At 38.0% G+C, this 24,496-nt stretch overlaps 1 protein-coding gene across 1 annotated transcript in view; it reads left to right on the forward strand.

The window, feature by feature from the left end:
* Nucleotides 1-24,496, forward strand: part of CNBD1 (cyclic nucleotide binding domain containing 1) — a 405,676-nt gene that overhangs the window by 249,155 nt on the left and 132,025 nt on the right. The window contains exon 5 of the mRNA XM_018058081.1: nucleotides 19,737-19,882. Coding sequence (XP_017913570.1) covers nucleotides 19,737-19,882 — 146 coding nt within the window. The remainder of the gene's footprint in view (nucleotides 1-19,736; nucleotides 19,883-24,496) is intronic.

Genomic DNA, 24,496 nt, shown 5'->3' on the forward strand with positions numbered 1-24,496 from the left:
TTATTTTTTTCCATAGAGGGAGAAGGAAACATTATAGGGATATAAAATGGGAGTAAAAGTGTAAAAGGGCGTATGTAAGAAGTAATTGTCATGACCCAAATTGTAATAGCACGGCTAGTTCTGCTACTTCCTCAGAATATACTCTTGCTATGAAAAAGGTTTGCTCCTAAAAACCTCACAATGTTGAAAATCATATTATGAAATATTTGTTCCAGTGGAGAGAAAGATTGAGATTTAGAGAATTTTATCCTCAAAATAATGGAGTTTTATTTTTCCTACAGTAACTTTAATATGGAATTATTTTAAATAGCAAAATTCCATAATTCTAAATCTTACCATGTCACTGAACAAAGCCAGTGCATATAATGAAGAATTTGGCCTTTCTTTTCCTAAAACCATGGTCAAAATATTAACACAGTGTGGCTTACCATTCTTATTATACATTTTGTATAAACACAAGGCACAAAATTTTACTACCCATAAGTCCTAACATCCTTTTTTAATCACATAGTAACCAGTATTAATGAGATAATGCAATTCATATTCCTTAATTAGTTGATGTTATAGTAAATAATATTATAAAGCCTCACACTGTAGTAGAATTGCATGTATTATAAAAATTGCTTTCTAGTATATTAGAAAGAAGACAGCTCTGAGAATAATTATAACAAAAAAATGGTTTGGATTTATATTGCATGACTTTGGGTAATTGTTGAAGCAGAGACATTACTTTGCAGATAAAGGTCCATACAGCCAAAGCTATGGTTTTTCTAGCAGTCATGTGCAAATGTGAGAGTTGGACCATAAAGAAAGCTGAGCTCTGAAGATTTGATGCTTTCAAACTGTGGTTTGGAGAAGACTCGTGAGGGTCCCTTGGACTGCAAGGAGATCCAACCAGTCCATTCTAAAGGAAATCAGTCCTGAATATTCATTGTAAGGACTGATGCTGAAGCTGAAGCTCCAATACTTTGGCCACCTGATGCAAAGAACTGACTCATTAGAAAAGAACCCTGATGCTGGGAAAGATTGAAGGTGGGAGGAGAAGGGGACAACAGAGGATGAGTTGGTTAGACGGCATCACTGACTCAATGGACATGAGTTTGAGCAAACTTAGGGAGATAGTGAAAGACAGGAAAGCCTGGTGTGCTGCTGTTCATGGGGTCACAAAGAGTCGGAAATAACTTAGTGGCTGAACAACAAATAATACAGAATGTAATAAAACCTCACTTTTATTTGCTTATAGTCTAGTAGGAGATAACTGTGAAGAACAAGAAAAGAAAATACATATACACACACATAAGCATACAATAAGGTCTCTTGCATTGAAGGCAGATTCTTTATTGTTTGAGCCACCAAGGTGTGTGGGCTGCCATTTCCTACTCCAGGGGATCTTCCTTACCTAGGGAAGGAAGATCTTACCAGTGTCTCTTGTGTTTCCTGCCTTGGTAGGCAGGTTCTTTATGAGTAGTGCCACCTGGGAAGACAAAATCATGCAGTGCAGTATTATTTTTTCCTCAAAGCCTGACCAAACAGATATGGAGAAATAAAAATATGTCATTTTGATTACCAGCCTTCAAAAAATAACATGTTTTAAAATTCAAATGGTTGTATAGTTATATTTCAATAGCTAACTATAGATATGTTTATATAGTCTACAAACAAATATATAGATTTTGATCAAATAAATAGATATAAATTTCAGTATATATTTCAATACTTATATATGTCTTGTCGTGGTGAAGAAGCTTGTGTAACTAATGAAACTATGAGTCATGCCTTTCAGGGCCACTTTAGATGGCTGGGTCATAGAGAAGGGTTCTGACAAAATGTGGTTTGCTGGAGGAGGAAATGGCAAGCCACTTCAGTATTTGTGCTTGGAAAATCCCACTGGTGGTATGAAAAGGGAAAAGATATGACATTGGAAGATAACCCCCCCCCCAGGTCAAGAGATCTCCAAAATGCTACTGAGGAAGAGCAGAGGGCAATTAATAATGGCTTCAGAAAGAATAGAACTGCTGGGTCAAAGTGAAAACGATGCTCAGCTGTGGATGTGTCTAGCGGCAAAAGTAAAGTCTGATGAAGTAAAGAACAATATTGCATAGGAATCTGGAAAGTCAGGTCTATGAATCAGGCATTTTGGATGTGCTCACGCAGGAGACAGCAAAAGTGAACATCTGAGGAATCAGTGAACTAAAATGGATGGGAATGGGTGGATTTAATACAGACGACCACTATATCTACTGTAGTGTAAGGCAAGAATCCCTTAGAAGAAATAGAGTAGCCCTCATTGTCAGCAAATGAGTCTGAAATGCAGTACTTGGGTGCAATCTTAATAATCTCAATTCATTCCCAAGGCAAACCATTCAACATCACAGTAATTCAAGTCTATTCCCCAACCACCAGTGCCGAAGAAGCTGATGTTGGCCAGATCTAGGAAGACCTACAAGACCTTTTAGAACTAGCACCAAGAAAAGATGTGTCTTTCATAAGAGGGGAATAGAATGCAAAAGGAGGAAGTGAAGAGATACCTGGAGTAACAGGCAACTTCGGCCTTGGAATATAAAACGAAGTAGGGCAAAGGCTAAAAAAGTTTGGTCAAGATAACCTGCTAATCATAGAAAACACCCTTTTCCAACAACATGAAAGATGATTGTACACATGGACATCACCAAACAATCAACACTGAAATCAGGTTGATAATATTCTTTGCAGCTGAAAATGGAGAAGCTGTATACACTCAGCAAAAAAAAAAAAAAAAAAAAAAAAGATCTGGAGCTGACTGTGGCTCAGATCATGAGCTCTTTATTGCAAAATTCAGGTTATTTTGGGGGTCAAAATCCATTATGATTATAAGGGATCTTATAATCAAGATCCCTTTTGACCTAAATCAAATCCCTTATGATTATACAGTGAAGGTGACAAATAGATTCAAGGGATTAGATCTGGTAGACAGGGTGCCTGAAGACCTATGAACAGAGGTTCATAACATTATACAGCAGTCAGTGACCAAAACCATCCCCAAGAAAAACAAATGCAGGAAAGCAAAATGACAGTTGTCTGAGGAAGCTTTATAAATAGCTGAGGAAAGAAGAGAAGTTAAAGGGAACGGAGAAAGGGATAGATATACCCAACTGAAAGCAGAGTTCCAGAGAACAGCAAGGAAAACAATGGGATGGGAAAGACTAGAAATCTCTTCAAGTAAATTGGAGATATCAAGGGAAAATTTCATGCAAGTTTGGGCATGATAAAGTACAGAAATAATAAGGACAGAAGCAGAAGAGATTGAAAAGAGGTCTCAAGAATAAACAAGAGAATTATACAAAAAAGATCTTAATGACCCAGATAACCACAATGGTGTGGTCACTCACCTAGAGCCAGACATCCTAGAATGTGAAGTTAAGTGGGTCTTAGAAATCATTATCGTGGGCTTTCCTTGTGGCTCAGCTGGTAAAGAATCTGCCTGCAATGTGGGAGACCTGGGTTCCGTCCCTGGGTTGAGAAGATCCCCTGGAGAAAGGAAAGGCTCCCCACTCCAGTAGTCTGGCCTGGAGAAGTCCATGGACTCAGTCCATGGAGTCACAAAGAGACTGAGCGACTTTCACTTCACTTCACTTCAAGATAATGGAGGTGATGTAATTCCAGTTGAGCTATTTAAAATCCTAAAAGATGTGGGTTGGAGAGCTGCACTCAATATGTTGGCAAATTTTCCACAGGACTGGAAAAAGTTAGTTTTCATTCTAATCCTGAAGAAGAGCAGTTCCAAAGAATATACAAACTACTATACAGCTGTGCTCATTTTGTGTGCTATAAGCTTATGCTCAAAACCCAACAGGCTTCAGCAGTACATGAACCAAGAACTTCCAGATGTACGAGCTGGGTTTAGAAAAGGCAGAGGAAGTAGAGATCAAATTGCCAACATCCACTGGATCATAGAAAAAGCAAAGGATTCCAGGAAAACATCTACTTCTGCTACATTGACTATGCTAAAGTCTTTGACTGTGTGGCTCACAACAAACTGTGGAAAATTCTTAAAGAGGTGCGAACACCTGACCTGTCATCTGGTCCCATCACCTCGTGGCAAATAAAAGGGGAAAAAGTAGAAACAGTGACAGATTTTATTTCCTTGGGCTCCAAAGACACTGAGGAAGGTGATTGAAATTAAAAGGAAATTGATCCTTCAAAGGAAAGCTATGACAAACCGACAGTGTATTAAAAAGCAGAGACATCACTTTGCCAACAAAGGTACATATAGTCACAGCTATGATTATTTTAGTAGTCATATACAGATGAGACAGCTGGATGATAAAGAAGGCTGAGCACTGAAGAACTGATGCTTTTGAATTGTGGTGTTGGAGAAGACTCTTGAGAGTCCCTTGTTCTGTAAGGAAATCAAATCAATCTTAAAAGTAATGAACCCTGGATATACGTTGGAAGGATTGATCCTAAATCTGAAGCTCCCATACTTTGGCTTCCTGATGCAAAGAGCTAACTTATTGGAAAAGACCCTCATGCAGGGAAAAATTGAAGGAAAAAGGAGAAAGGGGCAGCAGAGGATGAGATGGTTAGATAACATCACTGACTCAATGACTATCAATTCGAGCAAACTCTGGGAGATGGTGGAGAATAGAGGAGCTTGGTGTGCTGGGGTCCTTGAGGTTGCAGTGTTGGATGTGACTTAGGGACCAAACAACAAGAGTTTTCATCAGTTTAAGGAAATCAATTCAAAAGAGAAAGCAAAACAAACAAACAAAAAAATTGCAGTGTCAAAGCTTTTTCTTCCATAAAACAAATAAAGAAGTGTATAATTGACAACATCATGCATTTCAGTATTTCTTGTATTCAATGCCTAGCCTAAAGGATTTTCTCCATATTGTCATTTTTATTACCAGTTTTCAAAAAAATAACGTTTTTAAAAATTAAAATATTTAAAATAGTATATTTCAGTAGCTAACTGCCAGGGGCCAGCGTGAGGAATCCCGCCCGTGACAAAGTCATGAGGAAGGAAGCCTGACAAAACGCAAGGACGTGATCAGGCTTCAGGGGTTCCCCCTGGAATTTCCTGAGCATCCACCCCCTCCTCCCAAAATAAGAATCCACCTGCTTTTCCACTCTTCTGATATTCTCTGGAAAAAGTCAAATCAGGGCTTTAGTCTTCTGCATTTGAAAGGGATGTTTCAGTTAAACCCCCTCTGATAACTCTCTAACTTGCCTAACAGGTTCTCCCAGACCTCTTACAGCTTGTGAATTGCTTACAGCCCCCCAACCATGAGAGGCACAAAGCTTAAAGGATCTTAAAGATACAGAGCCTTTTCTAGAGAGCTAAAAATCATATTGGTGATGGGTTTTCACTGTTGACTCAATGATTGCTGCCAGACCTCCATATTCTTTATCTTTTAGGCACCTGGGAGGATGTTAATCAATGTAAAAGGGATATGGAAAAGGATATATAATAGTTTTGATGTTAATAACACTAGACTTTTGAGTTAATTACTTTTCTTTTGTTATAAATCACTGTACTCCTTTTACTTGTTATAAATTGCTGTATATTTGCTATGTAAGAATGTAACTTTATTTAGTGCTTTCTGAGAGTGGCGCCAGACTTTGGGAAGAACAACACAAATAAGTCTTCTGGTTGACAAACCCTTATCAGAAAAAGGGCTGTAAAATGTTAATTGGCCCTTTTGGCTGGAAGATGATGTATATCACCTAAGACTTGTGTATACAACAAGGTATGCAGAGAGAAAAGCCTGGTTTTGATAAGAGTCTGGGCTGCTAACGCTGAATAATTTTGTATTACCCATTGATCTCTATGTACAATCAAAAAGGTATAAAAGGCCTTCCTACACAGTAGAGGCTGGGCCAGTTGCTGGACTGGTTTCCCCTGTGTCTCCTCTTTACTCTAATTTCAGGCTGAATTCCCATCTGGAGTGGGGCGGCTCACCTAGTCTACTTACTTGTCCTGGCTTCTAAGACCCACGCGGAAGGGAGCCTAAGGCGGGGCACCCTTTGATATTCAAGTGGGCGCCGGTGGCCCAATGCAGATGGTGCAAATCTCTTGTCCTGAGATTTTATTGGTCTTCCCCGTAAGCCAAGTTATTCAGCCTCCTTTCTCCACTTAATTTTCCTACTACACTATTTCTTCATAATCTAATCTTATATTATAAATAAATAAGTTTTTTTCCCTCGCCGACACCGTCCCCACTTCAAATTCCCTGGATCCACCAGGGCTGGACCCCGTCAGCTAACTATAGATATGTCTATATTTTTCAAATATATAGATTTCAATTAGACATAGATATAAATTTTGTTATCTATTTCAATATCTATATATACATCTACTTCAGATAAGTAGATATATAAGCTACAGATAGATACTGAAATACAGCTATATAAATATATATATTTATATATATATATGTCTCAGTTCAGTTCAGTTCAGTTCAGTCGCTCAGTCGTGTCTGATTCTTTGCGACCCCATGAATCACAGCATGCCAGGCCTCCCTGTCCATCAGCAACTCCTGGAATTCACTCAGACTCACGTCCATTGAGTCAGTGATACCATCCAGCCATCTCATCCTCTGTCATCCCCTTCTCCTCCTGCCCCCAGTGCCTCCCAGCATCAGAGTCTTTTCCAGTGAATCAACTCTTTGCATGAGGTGGCCAAAGTACTGGAGTTTCAGCTTCAGCATCATTCCCTCCGAAGAAATCCCAGGGCTGATCTCCTTCAGAATGGACTGGTTGGATCTCCTTGCAGTCCAAGGGACTCTCAAGAGTCTTCTCCAACACCACAGTTCAAAAGCATCAATTCCTTGGTGCTCAGCTTTCGTCTCAGTCCAACTCTCACATCCATACATGACCACTGGAAACACCATAACCTTGACTAGATGGACCTTTGTTGGCAAAGTAATGTCTCTGCTTTTCAATATGCTATCTAGGTTGGTCATAACTTTCCTTCCAAGGAGTAAGCGTCTTTTAATTTCATGGCTGCAGTCACCATCTGCAGTGATTTTGGAGCCCCCAAAAAGAAAGTCTGACACTGTTTCTGCTGTTTCCCTCATCTATTTCCCATGAAGTGATGGGACCACCTACGTAAATACCTACTCCTCTATCCACCTGACACATGTAACTGTTTGTGACTTTGCTAAGGATTTATTTCCCCTCAGATCACGGAAATGTTAGAGCTAACCTAATGAAATTTAAGTTTGTCTATTTCCTTGATCCTAACATTAGATAAGGAAAGAGTACACTCTAAAATATATGTTAAAGAGGATAATAGTAGGGCATTTCTTATTTCTTATATTTTATTTTTTTCTGGCTAGCATTTTGACAGTAACTGAAATATAGTCACAATTAGTTTAGACTGGAAAACTTTTAAAGTGGTCTTACTAGTCAGCAATCCTGACAAAAGAAGTCTCTCCTGTTATGATAGTGATAATACTGGTGGATACCAGTGTTATTCCAAAGGAGGAGTCTTCTTGAGATTGAATTATACTGCTTTTTTCTGGACCCGTAAAACTCACTAAATATATTCCAAACTGATTTTTAAAACCCAACCTGCTAGATGAAATTGTACAATTTCTGTTGTAATAGCCTTCTAACTGATCTCAGTGCATTAGTTTTAATCCATCCTCCTTTGTATGGCCAGAGCGAAAAAAAGGCAAATCCCTGTAGTTATTACTCATAATGAAAGTCTTTGGATGACTTTGACTTTTCTTATGGCAAAGTCCAAAATTCTTAAGAGTTTACAGTGCCCCTGGGATTTTACCTTTCTGTCACTTTGGCCTCATTTCATGTCCTATTTCCTCCTTGCTTTCTCTGCTCTGATTTGTCTGGACTGTCTTTACCAGTCTTTCTTGAATACTTGACTCTGGACCTTTGGGCGTGAAATTCCTTATACCTTCAACAGTGGTATCCTCCCTTTCCCCATTGCTCAGTTTATTCTTCTGGAATATTTTTGACCCAACTAGACTAGGTAAGCCTCTCTATTACTTTCCATAGAACAGTGTTTTACCCTTCATAGTAGTTTTATAGAAGTTCCACAGCCGTGTGTTCCTGCGTGCTAAGTCGCTTCAATCATGTCCGACTCTGTGCGGTACAATGGACTGTAGTCTGCTAGTCTCCTCTGTCCATGGGATTCTGCAGGCAAGAATATTGGAGTGGGTTGCTGTGGCCTCCTTCAGAGGATCTTCCTGACTCAGGCATCGAACCTGCTTCTGTTATGTCTCCTGCTTGGCAGGCAGGTTCTCTACCATTAGTGTCCCCTGGGAAGCCCCTCCATAGCCCTGTGTTAATCGCTCAGTAATGTTTGAATTTTTTGCGACCCCATGGACTGTAGCCTGCCAGGCTCCTCTGTCCATAAAATTCTCCAGGCAAGAATACTGGAGTGAGTTGCCATTTCCTTCTCCAGGGGATCTTCCCAACCCAGGGATCAAACCAGGGTCTCCCACATTGTGAGTGGATTCTTTACCGTCTGAGCCACCAGGGAAGCCTACAGTCCACAGCCGTGTTTCCTTTAATATCTGACTTCTTCACTGTGTTTTATGTTGTGGAAGATAAGGAACATATTTGTCTTTTTCTTTGTTCTATGATGCCAATATTTGGGCTTCCCTGGTGGCTTAGTGGTGAAGAATATGCCTGCCAATGCAGGAACCATGAGTTTGATCCCTGAATCAAGAAAATCCCCTGGAGAAGGAAATGGCAACCCACTCCAGTATTCTTGCCTGGGAAATCCGAAAGACAGAGGATCCTGTGGGATACAACCCATGGAGTCACAAGAGAGTCTGACATGACGTAGCGACTAATGAACAAAAACGCCAATATTTAGAATAATATCTAAAAATCAACCATTGCACAAAACTATTTGGTGAATAGAAAATGAATGAATGATCAGATATTATGGGCTCTTTTTTAACTGACCAAAAAAAAAAAAAAATTTAAATACGGGTAGAAGCTACTGTTTGCCTTCTGATTTTAACATGTAGTCATTACATTCCTCTGAGCATAAGAAGAGAAGTAAGGTGATTAAGTTGAGAATGATTAAGATTCCTGACAAAATTGCTTGTCAGTCTCTCTTACAGAGAAATCCATCACATCAATTTTGTTTCTTGGAAGCAGCTCTTTCAAACATGTAAGGACAAAAGACGTGTGCTAAGTCGATTCAGTCATGTCTGACTCTGTGTAACCTTATGGGCTATAGTCCCCCAGGCTCCTCTGTCCATGGCATTCTCCAGGCAAGAATACTTGAGCGGGTTTCCATTTCCTTCTCCAGGGAAATGTTCTAAACCTCTAAGTTCTAAACCTCTGTGCACTTTGGTACTCCATGGTTATCTTATTTATTGAACCTAAGCATGTTTAGGAAGTGAGATTATAGGTGACTTTTGAAATATTTTGAGATCTTACTTATGCCCTTTTTGTGTGGCTACTGTTAACCACTAAGGTCTTAGGAACCAAGTCTGTGAAAGATGTTGAAGAAATGTTCTTTGATGAGGTACCTTTCCTGAAGGGTCTCAAAATTCCCTAATTTGGTGTTGGATTCCTAAAGAAATATAAATTAAGTTCTTTGAAACTTGATTTATGACCTGCTCCTAAAATTTTTCAATCAGCAGGTTAGTTTAGTATGTTCTTTAATCACATCCCTGAGAAATGATAGGAAATCTGTTTTTTATCTTGGAGGTATGTATCTTTTGATTTTTTTCACACCACAAGGAAAAGCCCTACTCGTCCTCTCCAGACAAAAAGAAGAGACATTTTAAAAAATTGTCAATTTTCTATAATATATACGTTCTAAGCTTGAAAAGAAGAGTTAAAGTTGTTGTCACTGATCTTTTCATTTTCAACAGTGTTTAAGAATAGCAAAGAAAGCCCAAACCATCCTGTGACTCTGGTGTCTGCATTTCATGACTGACCAAACCCAATTTCTGGAAAAACTGATAATGATCAACACTTGTCACCTGAATTTGGATGATCAAATAAAATAAATTGTTATTCTGTTCATTCATCCTTAACTGATTAGGCAATTCAAATGAGAAGTCAGACAGAAGGTGATGTGCATATTAATAATCAGTGATTCAAGAAAAATTCCGGTACACACTAGATTCCATGAAAAAAATTTTATACCGGATTAGTTGAAAGCATAAAGGGGAAATGGAGAAAAATAAATGACATTTGGGGAAAATCACATTTTTAACTGTTTTAAATAATTTTGTTCCTTTGACAAATGATGCCTTTAAAATTAGTAAGGAGGCCCAAGGGTATGAGTGTATGCATCCTTTAATTAAAGTGACCTTTTCAGCTGGAGTTTTTTTATCCCAATAATCCTGTGGTTCACAGAACATTGGATCAAATGTTATATTCTCGCTAAAACCCAGGAATTAGCTGAAAATGTTTTTGTATTTCCAACATAACGCCATCAAGTTGCAGCAAGTTTTGGGGTTCCTTGGTGCACCAGGTATGGACTCTAGGGACAGATATAACCAAATGGAATAGACTCACTGGTATTCTACTCCCAGATGGTAATCCACACTGTAATGTTGACCTTTGTTTTTCTTTTCCCAAATTGTAAACCTGAGCAAGTTTCACCTTGGTCTTTAATTCAGGCTGATACCTTTATTTTGCTCTGTGTTCCTCCTTCATGCCTTAAGAAAATTTCTACCTCTTTTCACTCCAGATTCAAAGCCTTCAGTTTTTAATCCAGTCTGATTACTGATGCTATTTTCTTCTTATTGTTTCTTTTGCTTAATAACTAGACCTTAATTCACAGGTAGATTTACCCTGAAGGTAATGAAGCTTAGGCTTTAGGCCTGTCATTTGATCAGCATGGGTTCCTTCCACAGGCCTGGGAGAGGCCTTAGAAATTTATTCACATGGTCATAAATTTTTGTAAAATTCACAAAAGTAAGATATTTTAACTTTAATCACTTGTTTTCATTTAGCCTGCCAACTTTTTTTCTTTGCTTGACATTCATGATAGCTGGCATTGGAGTGGCTTCTGGCGCTTTTGTGGGTCCAGTTTAGGGAGAATTGAGTTAAAGATACATATCATTTTGGTCTAGTGGGATATAATTTTTGATTCTTAGTCATTGTTGTACATGCGGGTTATTACTGCTCACTGTTCTAGTGTATGAATGACTGTCAGAATTAACCTGATCACTCACTGAGAGGACCCAAAACATCTTGACTGGATCAGAATTACCATCACCATATGGCAGCCTGGTAACAGAAACACGTGAGCAGCCAAATGGTACATACTTTGAAATGTATCAGGAGAGAATAGAATCCATGGAAAAGCTTTTCACATTTTAAGGCTCATGCATGAAACAAATGTGGATTTAGATATTCCCAAATTTGACAGGAATTCTAATGTTTAAAGAAAAATTTAAGTTATTGAGAACAAATTTAAAAATTTTTACTCACCAAGCTCATTTTTGTTCTTTCAATAAAAATGACTTAAAATTGGTGTCATACAAGAGGTAAAAAAATGTAAGAAATGCAGTAAAAATTTTAGAATAGCAAATATAATAGTTGTTACTATTCAGTTGCTAAGTCATGTCCGACTCTTTGTGATCCCATGGACTGCAGCATACCAGGCTCCTCTGTCCTCCACTATCTAGATGCACTTATACAACTAATTTAAAAATTCTGTACTATTTTTCTGGTTTTGATGATGTTTGAAATTGTCTAGCTTTTAAAACTTTTAATTTATTGTCCTTGCTTCCCTTCCTCAGTTCAGTTCAGTTGCTCAGTCATGTGCGACTCTTTGCGACCCCATGGACTGCAGCACACTAGACTTCCTTGTCCATCATCAACTCTCAGAGTTTATTCAAACTCATGTCCGTTGAGTCAGTGATGGCATCCAGCCATCTCATCCTCTGTCCCCTTCTCCTCCCGCCTTCAATCTTCCCCAGCATCAGGGTCTTTTCTAATGAGTCAGTCATTTGCATCAGGTGGCCAAAGTATTGAAGTTTCAGCTTCAGCATCAGTCCTTCCAATGAACACTCAGGACTGATCTCCTTTAGGATGGACTGGTTGGATCTCCTTGCAGTCCAAGGGCCTCTCAAGAGTCTTCTCCAACACCACAGTTCAAAAACATCAATTGTTCCGTGCTCAGCTTTCTTTATGGTCCAACGCTCACATCCATACATGACTACTGGAAAAACCATAGCCTTGACTAGATGGACCTTTGTTAGCAAAGTAATGTTTCTGCTTTTTAATATGCTGTCTAGGTTGGTCATAACTTTCCTGCCAAGGAGTATCTTTTAATTTCATGGCTGCAGTCACCATGTACGGTAATTTTAGAGCCCCCAAAAAAGATAAAGTCAGCCACTGTTTCCATTGCTTTCCCACCTATTTTCCATGAAGTGGTGGGACCGGATGCCATGATCTTAGTTTAGCCCTTAGTTTATGTCATTTGTTTAAGTCCTTATGGACTAAGGAATCAGCTTCCCTTCCTAAATAAAGACATTTGTTCCAATTTTGTAATTTATAAATTTATGCTTTATAATTTGTCATGCTCACTAAAACCTGGAATAGTCCCTGCCCTAACTCAATTACCCAATAACTCAAAAAAAAAAAAAAAAAAAAAAAAAGAAAACAACTATAGTGAAGGTTTAGCTAAGTGGATGGGAGCCAAGGATCCAGAATGAGGCTACAGGAATAAAATTCTGACTCTACAGTTTCTTATCTATGTGTTCCTGAACAAATTACCTAACATATGTAAGCCTCATTTTTCTTATTTTAAAAAGGAGGAGATTGGGTTTAGGAAATATAATTCCTAGTAATTTATGATAATATAAAGAATTTTAAAATAGTGGGCAATCAACTAAATAAAATAATAGAATATTCATGTTGAAAGGAACCTTGGATTCTGTGTAGTTTTACACTGGCTCTGTGACTCTCTCGCTGCTCCTTCAGATGTGAAGGAGGAGAACTGGGTCTGGTTTGGAAACTCACCTAGCCTCCCACTCACTAAACTAGTGAGGTCTGCTTTCATTTATACACAAGTCTGTGTAAGATTCAATTTGAACAAAGTGTTCTGTGACTGTGTGTGTTTGGACACCATCGCTCCTGTCCAGTCCTTGCGTGCATGCTGAGTCGCCTTAGCCGTGTCGGCCTCTGTAGCCCTCTGGACCGCAGCCTGCCAGACTCTCCTGTCCATGGGATCCTCCAGGCAAGGACACTGGAGTGGATTGCTACTCCCTACTCCAGGCGATCTTCCCAACCCAGAGATTGCACCAGTGTCTCTACGTCTCCTGCATTGGCAGGCAGGCTCTTTATCACTGGGTCACCACTGGGAAGCCCCATCCCATCCATATATATACATAGATATATAACCACACTTGAGAGCATTAGTGAAAATATTAAACATTGCAAACAAGTAGTAATCTGTTCTCCATATGATCTCAATCTCATATGTGGTAATAGGATGTTATTTAAAAGTAAACAAAGAAATACTGACCACAGCAAATTTTGCTGTCCAGACCAGAGTTTAATATTCAGTGAAAATGGGATAATGATAATAAGCCACTTGAGGAAACATAAGCTTCCCCCCAGCTCTCAGGGATATTGAAGGAATACCGTTTCCCACAGTACAGAAGACTGAGCTCCCTGGTGCATTCTGTTTGGTTGGATATTTTTAACCATTATTGAAAGAAAATATGCACTCAAACAGCAGGAGGACTTGATAAGGAGCTAAATATTTGAACTTTTATATACATTCCCAAGGATGTGTTCCATTGTTTTTAATTTTTAATTGTACTTTTAATTAGAAAACATGATTTCTTTATAGCTTTTACTCAAATTGCCTGACAGAATAATCTCAATTCCTCTTTAATTTGACAGCTCTTTAACTATATGAATCAGCTTTATCCAACAAATATCTTCATTTCCAATTAAAAATTAATTGTTTTATGACAGGACCTAAAGATATTTTCTTTGATGTTTATAAGTCACTGAGAAGAAGAAGTTAATCAGCCTCTCTGAAGTTTGCTTTCAATTTTAGAGAACTTCATGGGCCTTCTGGCAACTCTTCCTTAATACATTTTTCTTGCAATTAGCATTCCTCCTGAATTCTGATTCCAAGAAATATTTTGCAAGTTTTGTTGCTGTTATGTGTGTGTGTGTGTGTAATTGAGTGTTAGAATGATTTGTTCTTCACTTAGAATATTTTAGTATTTCAATTTATTTTTAATCATCCTTAACTATGTGTCCTTAAGGAAGTAAACCTCTTTTTCAGTTTAAATATTGCTTCTTATAGCATTTTCCACCGCTGCTCTCTCCGTTTACTTGCACCTGCATGTTCTGATTTACTACAGTTTTATTGGCAAGCATCCTACTCAAGTTAAATGGCTCTATTTATGTGTCTTTTAATTTAACTTATAATATTTCTTCAACAAAATTTTCTGCACATGGAGTCCAACTGCTTTTTTAGCCACTGCTGCAAGGACCCAGTCAATTCTCTTATACGCTTGAATCCCCTCTTGGGAAGAAGAGTTGTGAGTGGATTAGCAATGGAAGACAAGCACTTTTATGAAAGAGTCTAAATCTTTTTAAAAAGGCCATGTGAGTCTGCCAGTGTTGGAAGTTAAACTTTATGTAGTCTCAATATTTAAATTGACTAGAAGATGTCGTATTGATAAGAAACCAGTGCAAGAAATTTTGTTTATTTTACTCTTCAACCTAGTAAATTAGGGACTATTATGAAAGCTAGATTAATTGGAAAAAGTGCAGAAGCTCCATTTCATCTACACATCTAAGTAAATTAGTGTTAGGAGTATAGAGACCGTAAAGAGAACACTAACCACTTTCCCACAGCCACAGATAGGTTTTCTAAAATGATCAAACTCTCTTCTCACCAGCACGAAGTGTGATGAATTAGTGGAGAGTGAAAAAGTCAACAGGTTAACAAGAGGTTTACACAGTATAGATCGTGTGTCCCTATAACTTGAAACAAATAGAGGTTCAGGGAATGATAGTATGAATGCCAGTGGCTACACATAACAGAATTCAGCAGATGCCAATGCATGCAGATGCTGGTGACCAGAAGCCACAGGCCTACTTATCATGGCTCTTTATAAGCTCCTAAGTTTGAGATGATCACCAGGAGAGCAAGGCATGGAAGAGAAATCACATCATTATTTTGCTTGCAACTGTAATGCCTGAAATACTTGGAATATATTAAGACGTTGCTTTTTGTCACCAGCTGGAATCGGGGCTAGAAATAGAAATAAAGATGAGTAAATGAACATGCAAAGGGAATAACCTTTTTTTAACACCGTTGCAAGTGGCCTGATAATTCATAATGATGATAATGATAAGAACGGCAGTATTAACTCCTTGTTTAGTGGTACTGGTTTGAACACTATAGTTGTTGAAGCATCTCTCAATATATGAATGTCTTCTTTTTGTTCATCTGGTTTCTTTCACTCAAATTTTTCTACATTCAGAGTAGGTCAGGAAGATGTGGTAAGAGGGAGTGGGTATGATGTGTGTAAAAGTTGCTGCCAGATGAGAAACGTAGAGGTTGAAAGAGAAGAGAAGTCCAGTTTAGGGAGAGGAAGTGAAGGTCAGGTTTTCAGAACCAAATGTCTTATTCCAACATTTTGAGGATAGTAAACACAAGGGTGTGTGTTAGACCGCACTGAAAAATGTTGGGGGGATTTCATTGTTTGTCAGGGTGTAGCCTCAGACGCCCTAAAGACAAGTGCCCACCGGGGCAGCGCAAGTGAGGCAGGCACGGTGGCAATGGGAGCCTGGGGGCGACTCACAGCCCCTCTCTTGTTGCTCATTTTCCAAGCATGACATTCCAAATATTTGAAAATTCTTGAGTGCTTGAGTAGGAAAGACAGAATTAAGCTAAAAAGTAGGAATATATAAATCCTATTTATCAGGAATAGGATTTCCAGAGTAAGATTGTGTTAGTTGAAGAAAAGAAATGGTTTTCATTTTCAGGCAGAATATGGAAATTATAAGCCCATTCTTTTTTTTTTTTTTAATCAAGCGAATAGCTATAATTTTGGGATGAATTCCAGACTTTTAAACTTTATTTCTTTTAATGCCTTCTGGTAGTAATATTATTTTACAAATGTTTTTGATTGTCCCACCCACAAGGGCCACATGTGCTTCCTACTGCTTGTCATTAAGTGAGTTAAATCTATGCTGACTTTGTGCTGTGGGAGGAAATTAGGGGTGTTGCTATCAATCAGAGAATTTAAGGTTCAGCATGGAGTACAGGTCTCCTAGAAAGGCAAAATGAGGACCTCTGTATATCTGCTCCTCTATACATGCAATGAAATACTGGCAAAGACTGTCAAAATACATTTTTTTTCAGAATTCTGAAATTAATCAAATGCATGCAACAAAATGAGGAGCATTTATTCAAGACAAACAGCAGAGTTTGTAGCTTTTTATCTTGACCTCTTTTAATCCTTCTGTCTCCAATTCTGTGATGGTCTTGAAAACTAGCAGCCTTGCAACTTCAGAAGCACCTTAAAAACCAAGTCCCAGATCACTGCTACACTGGGATTTGTCTAACAGTATCCTGGAAAAGCCACATTCATAGGGTTTTGTTGTTATTTGGCCGTGGGAAGGAGGGGAAAAGTTATTTCCAGATTTGCTACATTATTCAAACTGTTTAATTTTAAACAAAAATTATGAGACATGCAAAGAGATAACAAGTGTCTCCCATTTGTAGGGAAAAAAGCAGCCAAGAACAAACAATGCCCTTAGATTCAAATGTTAGAATTAGTAGACAAAAATTTTAAATCTACCATTATGAAGAGGTTCAAAGAAATAAAGGAAACTGTATCTAATGAATTAAAGTAGAACATGAAAACAGCCTGCCCACTGGCAAAAGTTGGGTGACTTAATAGTTCAGGCATATAAGAAAATCTCCAAACAAGTATTAGATGAATAAGTGAAATGAACAGAGGGTTAGCTGCACACTATGGCTCTGATGGTAAGGAATTCACCTGCAGTACAGGAGACCTGGGCTCAGTTCCTGGGTTGGGAAGATGCCCTGGAGGAGTGGATGGCAACCCACTCCAGTATCCTTGCCTGGAGAGTCCCATGGACAGAGGAGCCTGGCGGGCTGTGGTCCATGGAGTTGCAAGGAATCAGAAACGACTGAGTAACTAAGCATGCACACACGGAGGGCACACACCCTGGTGGCTTAGACATTAAAGGATCCCCCTGCAGTTCAGGAGACCCGGATTCATCCTCTGGGTTGGGAATACTCCCGGGAGGAGGAGATCGCAACTCACTTCAGTATTTTTCCCTGGAGGATTCCATGGACAGAGGAGCCTGGCAGGCTACAGTCCAAGGATTGCAAAGAGTTGGACATGACTGAGTGACTAACACTTTCACCCACTCATGAGAATAATAATGTCTCACCACATAGATAATATCACTGAAAGAAATTACAAAAAAGATACAAATAGAGATTAAAGAGTTTAAAAGTACAGTAACAAATAAAAACTTCACTATAAGGGTTCAACAATAGATTAGCTCTGGCAGAAGAAAAGTTTGATAAACTTCAAGAAGATATATATATTAAGATGATCCAGTCAGAAGAACAGAAAAAATAAGAATGCAAAGGATGAACAGAGCCTCAGAGACCCGTGGGACATCACCAAGTATACCAGAATCAACACAGTGAGAATCCCAGAGGGAGAGAACAAATAAAAGAGAGAGATATTTGAAGAGGGAATAGCTAAATCTTTCCAATTTGATGAAAAACATTAGGCTACTCATCTGTATTGGTAGATGTGGCTATTATATATATCTAACAACATGGTTCATTTCCAAATCTTCTCTAATCCTATTCATTTAGCTTGATAGCTGGTCAATTTTACCCAGGTAATAATTCATGGCTGCATGAATTATTATAATATAACTAACTCTGAGCAAACAAAACCCAGTAACCTTCTGGGTTTGCCCAACTATTACCAGAGAAACTACAGGTTTTCTAGGCACTTGTTCTACCTTTGAAATTATTGCAGGCAATTACCATATCAAATGTTTCAACACTAAAAACGTATGTCTGTTTTTAAAATCTGTGACATTATTTCCTTGTCATCCTCTGTTTCATTGCTAATCAATGAAATTTATTTCAGGATTTTGTTATAATATCACGCCATTTCTAAATACTAGTTCCTTTTTATTGCATCTGAATTACACAGTTTTAAACGATGTTAAATGGGGTGCTAGTTTACTCAAAACTATTTCTTAAGAATATTTCTTAAAGAGATGGGAATAGCAGACCACCTTACTTGCCTCCTGAGAAATCTGTATATAAGATCAAGAAGCAACAGTTAGAACTGGACATGGGACAACAGACTGGTTCAAAATAGGAAAAGGAGTACGTCAAAGCTGCATATGGTCACCCTGCTTATTTAACTTCTATGCAGAGTACATCATGAGAAACACTGGGCTGGAGGAAGCGCAAGCTGGAATCAAGATTGCCGGGAGAACTATCAATAAGCTCAGATATGCAGATGACACCATCCTTATGGCAGAAACTGAAGAAGAACTAAAGAGCCTCTTGATGAAAGTAAAAGAGGAGAGTGAAAAAGTTGGTTTAAAACTCAACATTCAGAAAGCTAAGATCATGGCACCTGGTCCCATCACTTCATGGCAAATAGATGGGGAAACAGTGGAAACAGTGACAGACTTTACTTTCTTTGGCTCCAAAATCACTGCAGATGGTGACTGCAGCCATGACATTAAAAGATACTTGCTCCTTGGAAGAAAAGCTATAACAAATCTAGACAACATATTAAAAAGCAGAGACATTACTTTACTGACAAAGATCCGTATAGTCAAAGCTGTGGTTTTTCCAGTGGTCATGTATGGATGTGAGAGCTGGACTATAAAGAAAGCTGAGTTCTGAGGAATTGATGCTTTTAAACTGTTGTATTGGAGAAGACTCTTGAGAGCCCCTCGGACAGCAAGGAGAGCAAACCAGTCAATCCTAAAGGAAATCAGTCCTGGATGCTGAAGCTGAAGCTCCAATACTTTGACCACCTGATGCAAAGAACTGACTCAGTTGAAAAGACCCTGATGCTGGGAAAGATTGAAGGCAAGAGGAGAAGGGGGTGACAGAGGATGAAATGGTTGGTTGGTATCATTGACTCAAGGGATGTGAATTTGAGCAAACTCAGGGAGATAAAGGACAGGGCGCCTGGAGTACAGCAGTCTGCGGGGTTGGAAAGAGTTGGACATGACTGAGCAACTGAACTGAATGAAAAGTAAATACATATCCTGTATCATAGGATAACAGTGTTTTATTTAAAATTACACATGCATCTTTCAACTTAACATTTATATTCTCAAATTTTAAATTACAGATTCTTTTACTCTGTAATAGTATTTTAAAAATACAGAATAAATAATAGCTAAAACATCAATCATCTTACTGTCTAAAAAAGAATTATTATTATAATGACTAATAATGAGAGACATAATCTTAAAACTGAAGCATTGAGTTTTCTATTAAATACGTAAACCCACTATTTAATACGCCTATAGTTTAAAGTTTCATGGAGGTGCATCTTTATCTTAAAAGGAGAACACATTTTAAAGATGTTTAAGAGGAAAGAGAACACTATCACTTATTCTTGAGCAACCATTTAAAAAACAAGAATAAACAAATTTGGAAACTCAAAAGTGAAGGATTTTTTGGCCTGTCTGTTTCTTTGTATTTATGCTATAGTCTGTTAATATGCAATCTTTTTTACTTTAAGGCCCATTCACAGGACTCCATTTGAACACAACATTGTGTGGAAGATGCTGAAAACGATTCCAGATTTAACCTCTCAACTACTTGATGAGCATCTGAAAATACTTAGTAAGAATGTCATTTCTGAAACCTGGATAAAAGGCAGCACAGGTAAGCTGACTAATCTGGAGGAAAATTTGGCAAAAGATAAAACGTGTATCATTATTTTGAGTTTTCTGTCATAATAATCTGAATTTCACTTGACATGCTAGAGTGTAGTGTTTGGATGTATATAATTTGTAAAGTTATAACTAGTGAAACAAATAACACTTCACATTTTGGTAATTAGATTTTAAAGGTCTACAGTGGTGTTTTCCCCTTTTGAACATGCATCAGAATCCCTCAGGACTCACTGAGATGTGTTGCTGTGCTTAGCACCTAAGGTTTCTGATTCAGTAGATTTAGGATGAAGCTTAATTTGCATTTCCAGTAACATTCCAGGGGTTTCTGCTAGTCTGGGAACCACACTTTGAAAACCATTTATTGACACACACATTCAATACCAATCTAGCATTGATTTTCATAGTTAACACAGTAAGTGGTCAGAGTACTTATCTGACTGACCCAGATATTGAGAAAAACAAAAACAAAAACTTCAGACAAATTTTAGTTAGGTTTCCCATTTTAATTTCTAGTGCCTTGACCAGGGATATAAAGGGTGCATTAACAGAAGCATTTTATATGTTAATATTTTGGGGCGGTGGCATATAAATAAACACACACACAGAGTCACACACACACACACACCTAAACCAACAGACTTAAACATTATTCTTTTGCGTTTGTTTAATACCTATTAGAAAATTATGAAAAGGCAAAAACAGATGACACTGAAAGATGAGCCTCCCAGGTCAGTAGGTATCCAATATGCTACTGGGGAATAGCAGAGAAATAGCTCCAGAAAAAAAATGAAGAGGCAGACCCAAAGCAGAAATGACACCTGCTTGTGGATGTATCAGGTGGTGAAAGTAAATTCCAAGGCTAAAAGGACAATACTGAATAAATCAAGGTAAACTGGATGTGGTCAAACAGGAGATGGCAAGAGTGAACACTGACATTTTAGGAATCGGTGAACCTAAATGGATGGCAATGGGTGAATTTAATTCACATGACCATCATATCTACTAGGGGAAAACATCCCTTAGAAGGAATGGAGTAAACCTCATAGTCAACAAGAGAGTCCAAAATGCAGTACATGGGTGTAATCTCAAAAGCGACAGAATGGTCTCGGTTTGATTCCAAGGTAACCATTCTATATCACAGTCATCCAAATCTATGCCCCAACGACTCATGCGGAAGTCTATGAAGACCTATAAGAACTTTTAGAACCAACACACACACACACACACACACACACACACACACACAATGTTCTTTTCCGCATAGGGGATTAGAATGCAAAAGTAGGAAGTCAAGAGATACCTGGAATAACAGGCGAGTTTGACCTTGGTGTACAAAATGAAGCAGGGCAAAGGCTAACAATTTTGTCAAGAGAACGCACTGGTCATAGCAAACACCCTCTTCCAACAACACAGAGACAATTCTACATATGGGCATCACCAGATGGTCAATACTGAAATCAGATTGATTATATCCTTTACAGACAGAGATGGAGAAACTGTATACAGTCAGCCAAAACAAGACTTGGAGCTGACTGTGACTCAGATCATGAGCTCCTTAGTGCAAATTTCAGACTTAAATTGAAGAAAGTATAACCACTGGGCCATTCAGGTAGGACCTAAATCAAACCCCTTATGATTATACAATAGAAGTGACACATAGATTTAAGTGATTAGATCTGATAGACAGAGTACCTGAAGAACAATGGGCGGAGGTTTGCCCACATTGTAAAGGAGGCAGTGATCAAAACCATTCAAGAGAAAAAGAAATCCAAGAAGGCAAAATGGCTGTCTGAGGAGGCCATACAAAGAGCTGAGAAAAGAAGTGAAGTGAAAGGCAAAGGAAAAAGGCAAAGAAATGCCCAACTGGTGCAGAGTTCTGGAGAACAGCGAGGAGAGAAAAGAAAGCCTTCCTAGATGAACTGTGAAAAGAAATAGAAGAAAATGATAGAATGGGAAAGACTAGAGATCTCTTCAAGAAAATTAGAGATACCAAGGGAGAACTTCATATACAGATGGGCACAATAAAGGGTAGAAATGGCAAGGACCTAACAGAAACAGAAATAGTTAAGAAGAGGTGGCAAAGATACACAGAAGAATTGTAGCAAAAAGGTCGTAATGGGTGGATATCCATGATGGTGTGATCACTCACCTAGAGCCAGACACCCTGGAGTATGAAGGCAAGTGGACCTTAGGAAACACTACTATGAACAAAGCTAGTAGAGATGATGGAATTCCAGCTGAGCTATTTCAAATCCTAATAGATGATGCTGTAAAAGAAGGTGTTGCTGCACTCAATATGCCAGAAAATTTGGAAATCATCAATAGCCACATGTCTGGAAAAGGTCAGTTTTCATTCCAGTCCCAAGGGAAGGCAATGCCAAAGAACCTTCAAACTACTGTACAATTGTGCTCATTTCACACACTAGTGAAGTAATGCTCAAAATCCTTCAAGCTAGGCTTCAACAGTACATGAACCAAAAACTTCCCAATGTTCAAGCTGGATTTAGAAAAGGCAAAGTAATCAGAGTCCAAATTGCCAACATTAAAAAAACCCAAAAAACCGCATATATTTTGTGTTGAATTTTCCACAATGAATGTATATTTATGTGCTAGTGTTTGTAAGTAGCTATTAGTTTTTATAAAAGGTTTTAAAACTAAAATTAGAAGCAAATACTACATTCTCCAGGTATTGTAATGACTTGTGTGATAAACTGATAAAATATGAACTTTCATTACTTAACAAAGACCAACTTTAAAATGTGAAGATTTATGTTAAATAAGACTTTGCAATTCATTTCAATAGTGCATATTTTTAAACACATCAAACATTTTTATTATCTGTGTTTACACCTACATGTGCTACAACCCTTCTCTTGAGTTTTTAAGACATCTAATTCTGGCAACTCATTTGCGTTTCGCTATCAAAGCAGTCAACTCATTAAATATCTGACCTTTGTAAATCTCTTTGTTCATCCAACTCTTAAAAAAAACAAAACAAAACAGGTCCAACCAGGTGTCTTTCTTTTTCCCCTTTCTTTATTCATGTGTGCATTTCCCTCCCTCTGCTGTTATTTAAAGTATTCCCCCTAGTAACCTCTCATCACAGGCTGCTGACTTTCACTCTGCTGCTAAGGCTTTGGCTTTGTTCTTGGGATTCTGCACAGCTGTTTGCACCTTCTGGTCTCTTCTGGTCATGGGATTTTTTTGAGTTTTGTCATTTAAGGCAGCTTCCTACTCAGCCTCTCATGAACTGTTTTCTTATACAATAAAATATTAACAAGAGCAGCAATTTTTTAAATTTCAAATACTGAATAATACACCTACATATTTCTAGCTTAGGTGAAAATGGTACTAAAAACATGAGTACTACATGATGATCATTATATATACAGATTGTTTATGCTGCTATAATAAAATACTTTATATATATATATATATATATAGTACATATGGTAAACTCTATATGTGATATAGATATAGTTTACTTAATTTAATTGATCCCAAGAGTTTCCCACTGGATCTCATTTTATGGCCTGGGCAGAAGGCATTAAGACTGGCAAACTAAAGTTCAGGAAGCTAAGAAAATTAGCTTAGAAGAGAATCCAATTTAATAGCTAATATGGAATTGGATCATAGATAAAAACTTTATTAATATCTACCTTTAAATTAACATTGCAACATTGCTATGAAATTATTGATATAGGGATTTTTGTCTCAATATATATGTGTCAATTTTGACCTTTTTTACTTGAAGTCCACTAAGTCTTAATGTTATTTCTCTACTATTTGTTTCAATTTATTCCCTTTTAGTCTTACTTTCTATGAGGTTAGATTTGAAAAACTCCATAGCTCCTCATTTTTAAATATTGTATTTATTTTTAATGCTAAAAAATATGTTTAGATCACTAAACCTTAAACAAATCTTAGTGTGCATAGACTTTATTTTCTGTGGTGGCTTAAATTTCATATAGCATATAAAAACATAGTAGTTACATCTCATGAAAAATCTAATGGGCCCCTTCCCCATATATAAATTAACCATAATTTGAACAATATGCTCTTACAATAGAAGTAATAAAATATTTCACCTTACCGTAAAGACTGTGTCTCTCTTAAAGGCGAATGTGGCCTTGAAGAATATATATTGATTCTAAAGTGTACATGTGTCTTCACTGCAACTAAGGTGTTCTCCATGGGTCGTAAAGATTCATCCTTGAAAGTTACATTAATTTTCTCAAAACCTCACAAATGTCTCTTGGATAGGGTATGCATGTGTGCTTAGTTATATCCGACTCTTTGAGATCCCATGGACTATAGCCCGTTAGGTTCCTCTGTCCATGGAATTTTCCAGGCAAGAATTCTGCAGTGGGTTGCCATTTCCTTCTCCAGGGGATCTGCCCAACCCAGGGATCAAACCTGCGTCTCTCCTATCTCCTGCATTGGCAGGTGGATCTCTACCACAATACTGCCTGGGAATCCTCTTGGGTGAGAGGAAGGTAGAAATGAAACTGGAACCCTGAAATGCAGATAAACATTGAAAACAGTTTCTGGAGATTTAATATGGGATTTTAAGTATTGTTGACTAATTTAAATATTGTAATTA

This window comes from Capra hircus, chromosome 14 (genome assembly GCF_001704415.2).
Source record: "Capra hircus breed San Clemente chromosome 14, ASM170441v1, whole genome shotgun sequence".
Lineage (NCBI taxonomy): Eukaryota > Metazoa > Chordata > Mammalia > Artiodactyla > Bovidae > Capra > Capra hircus.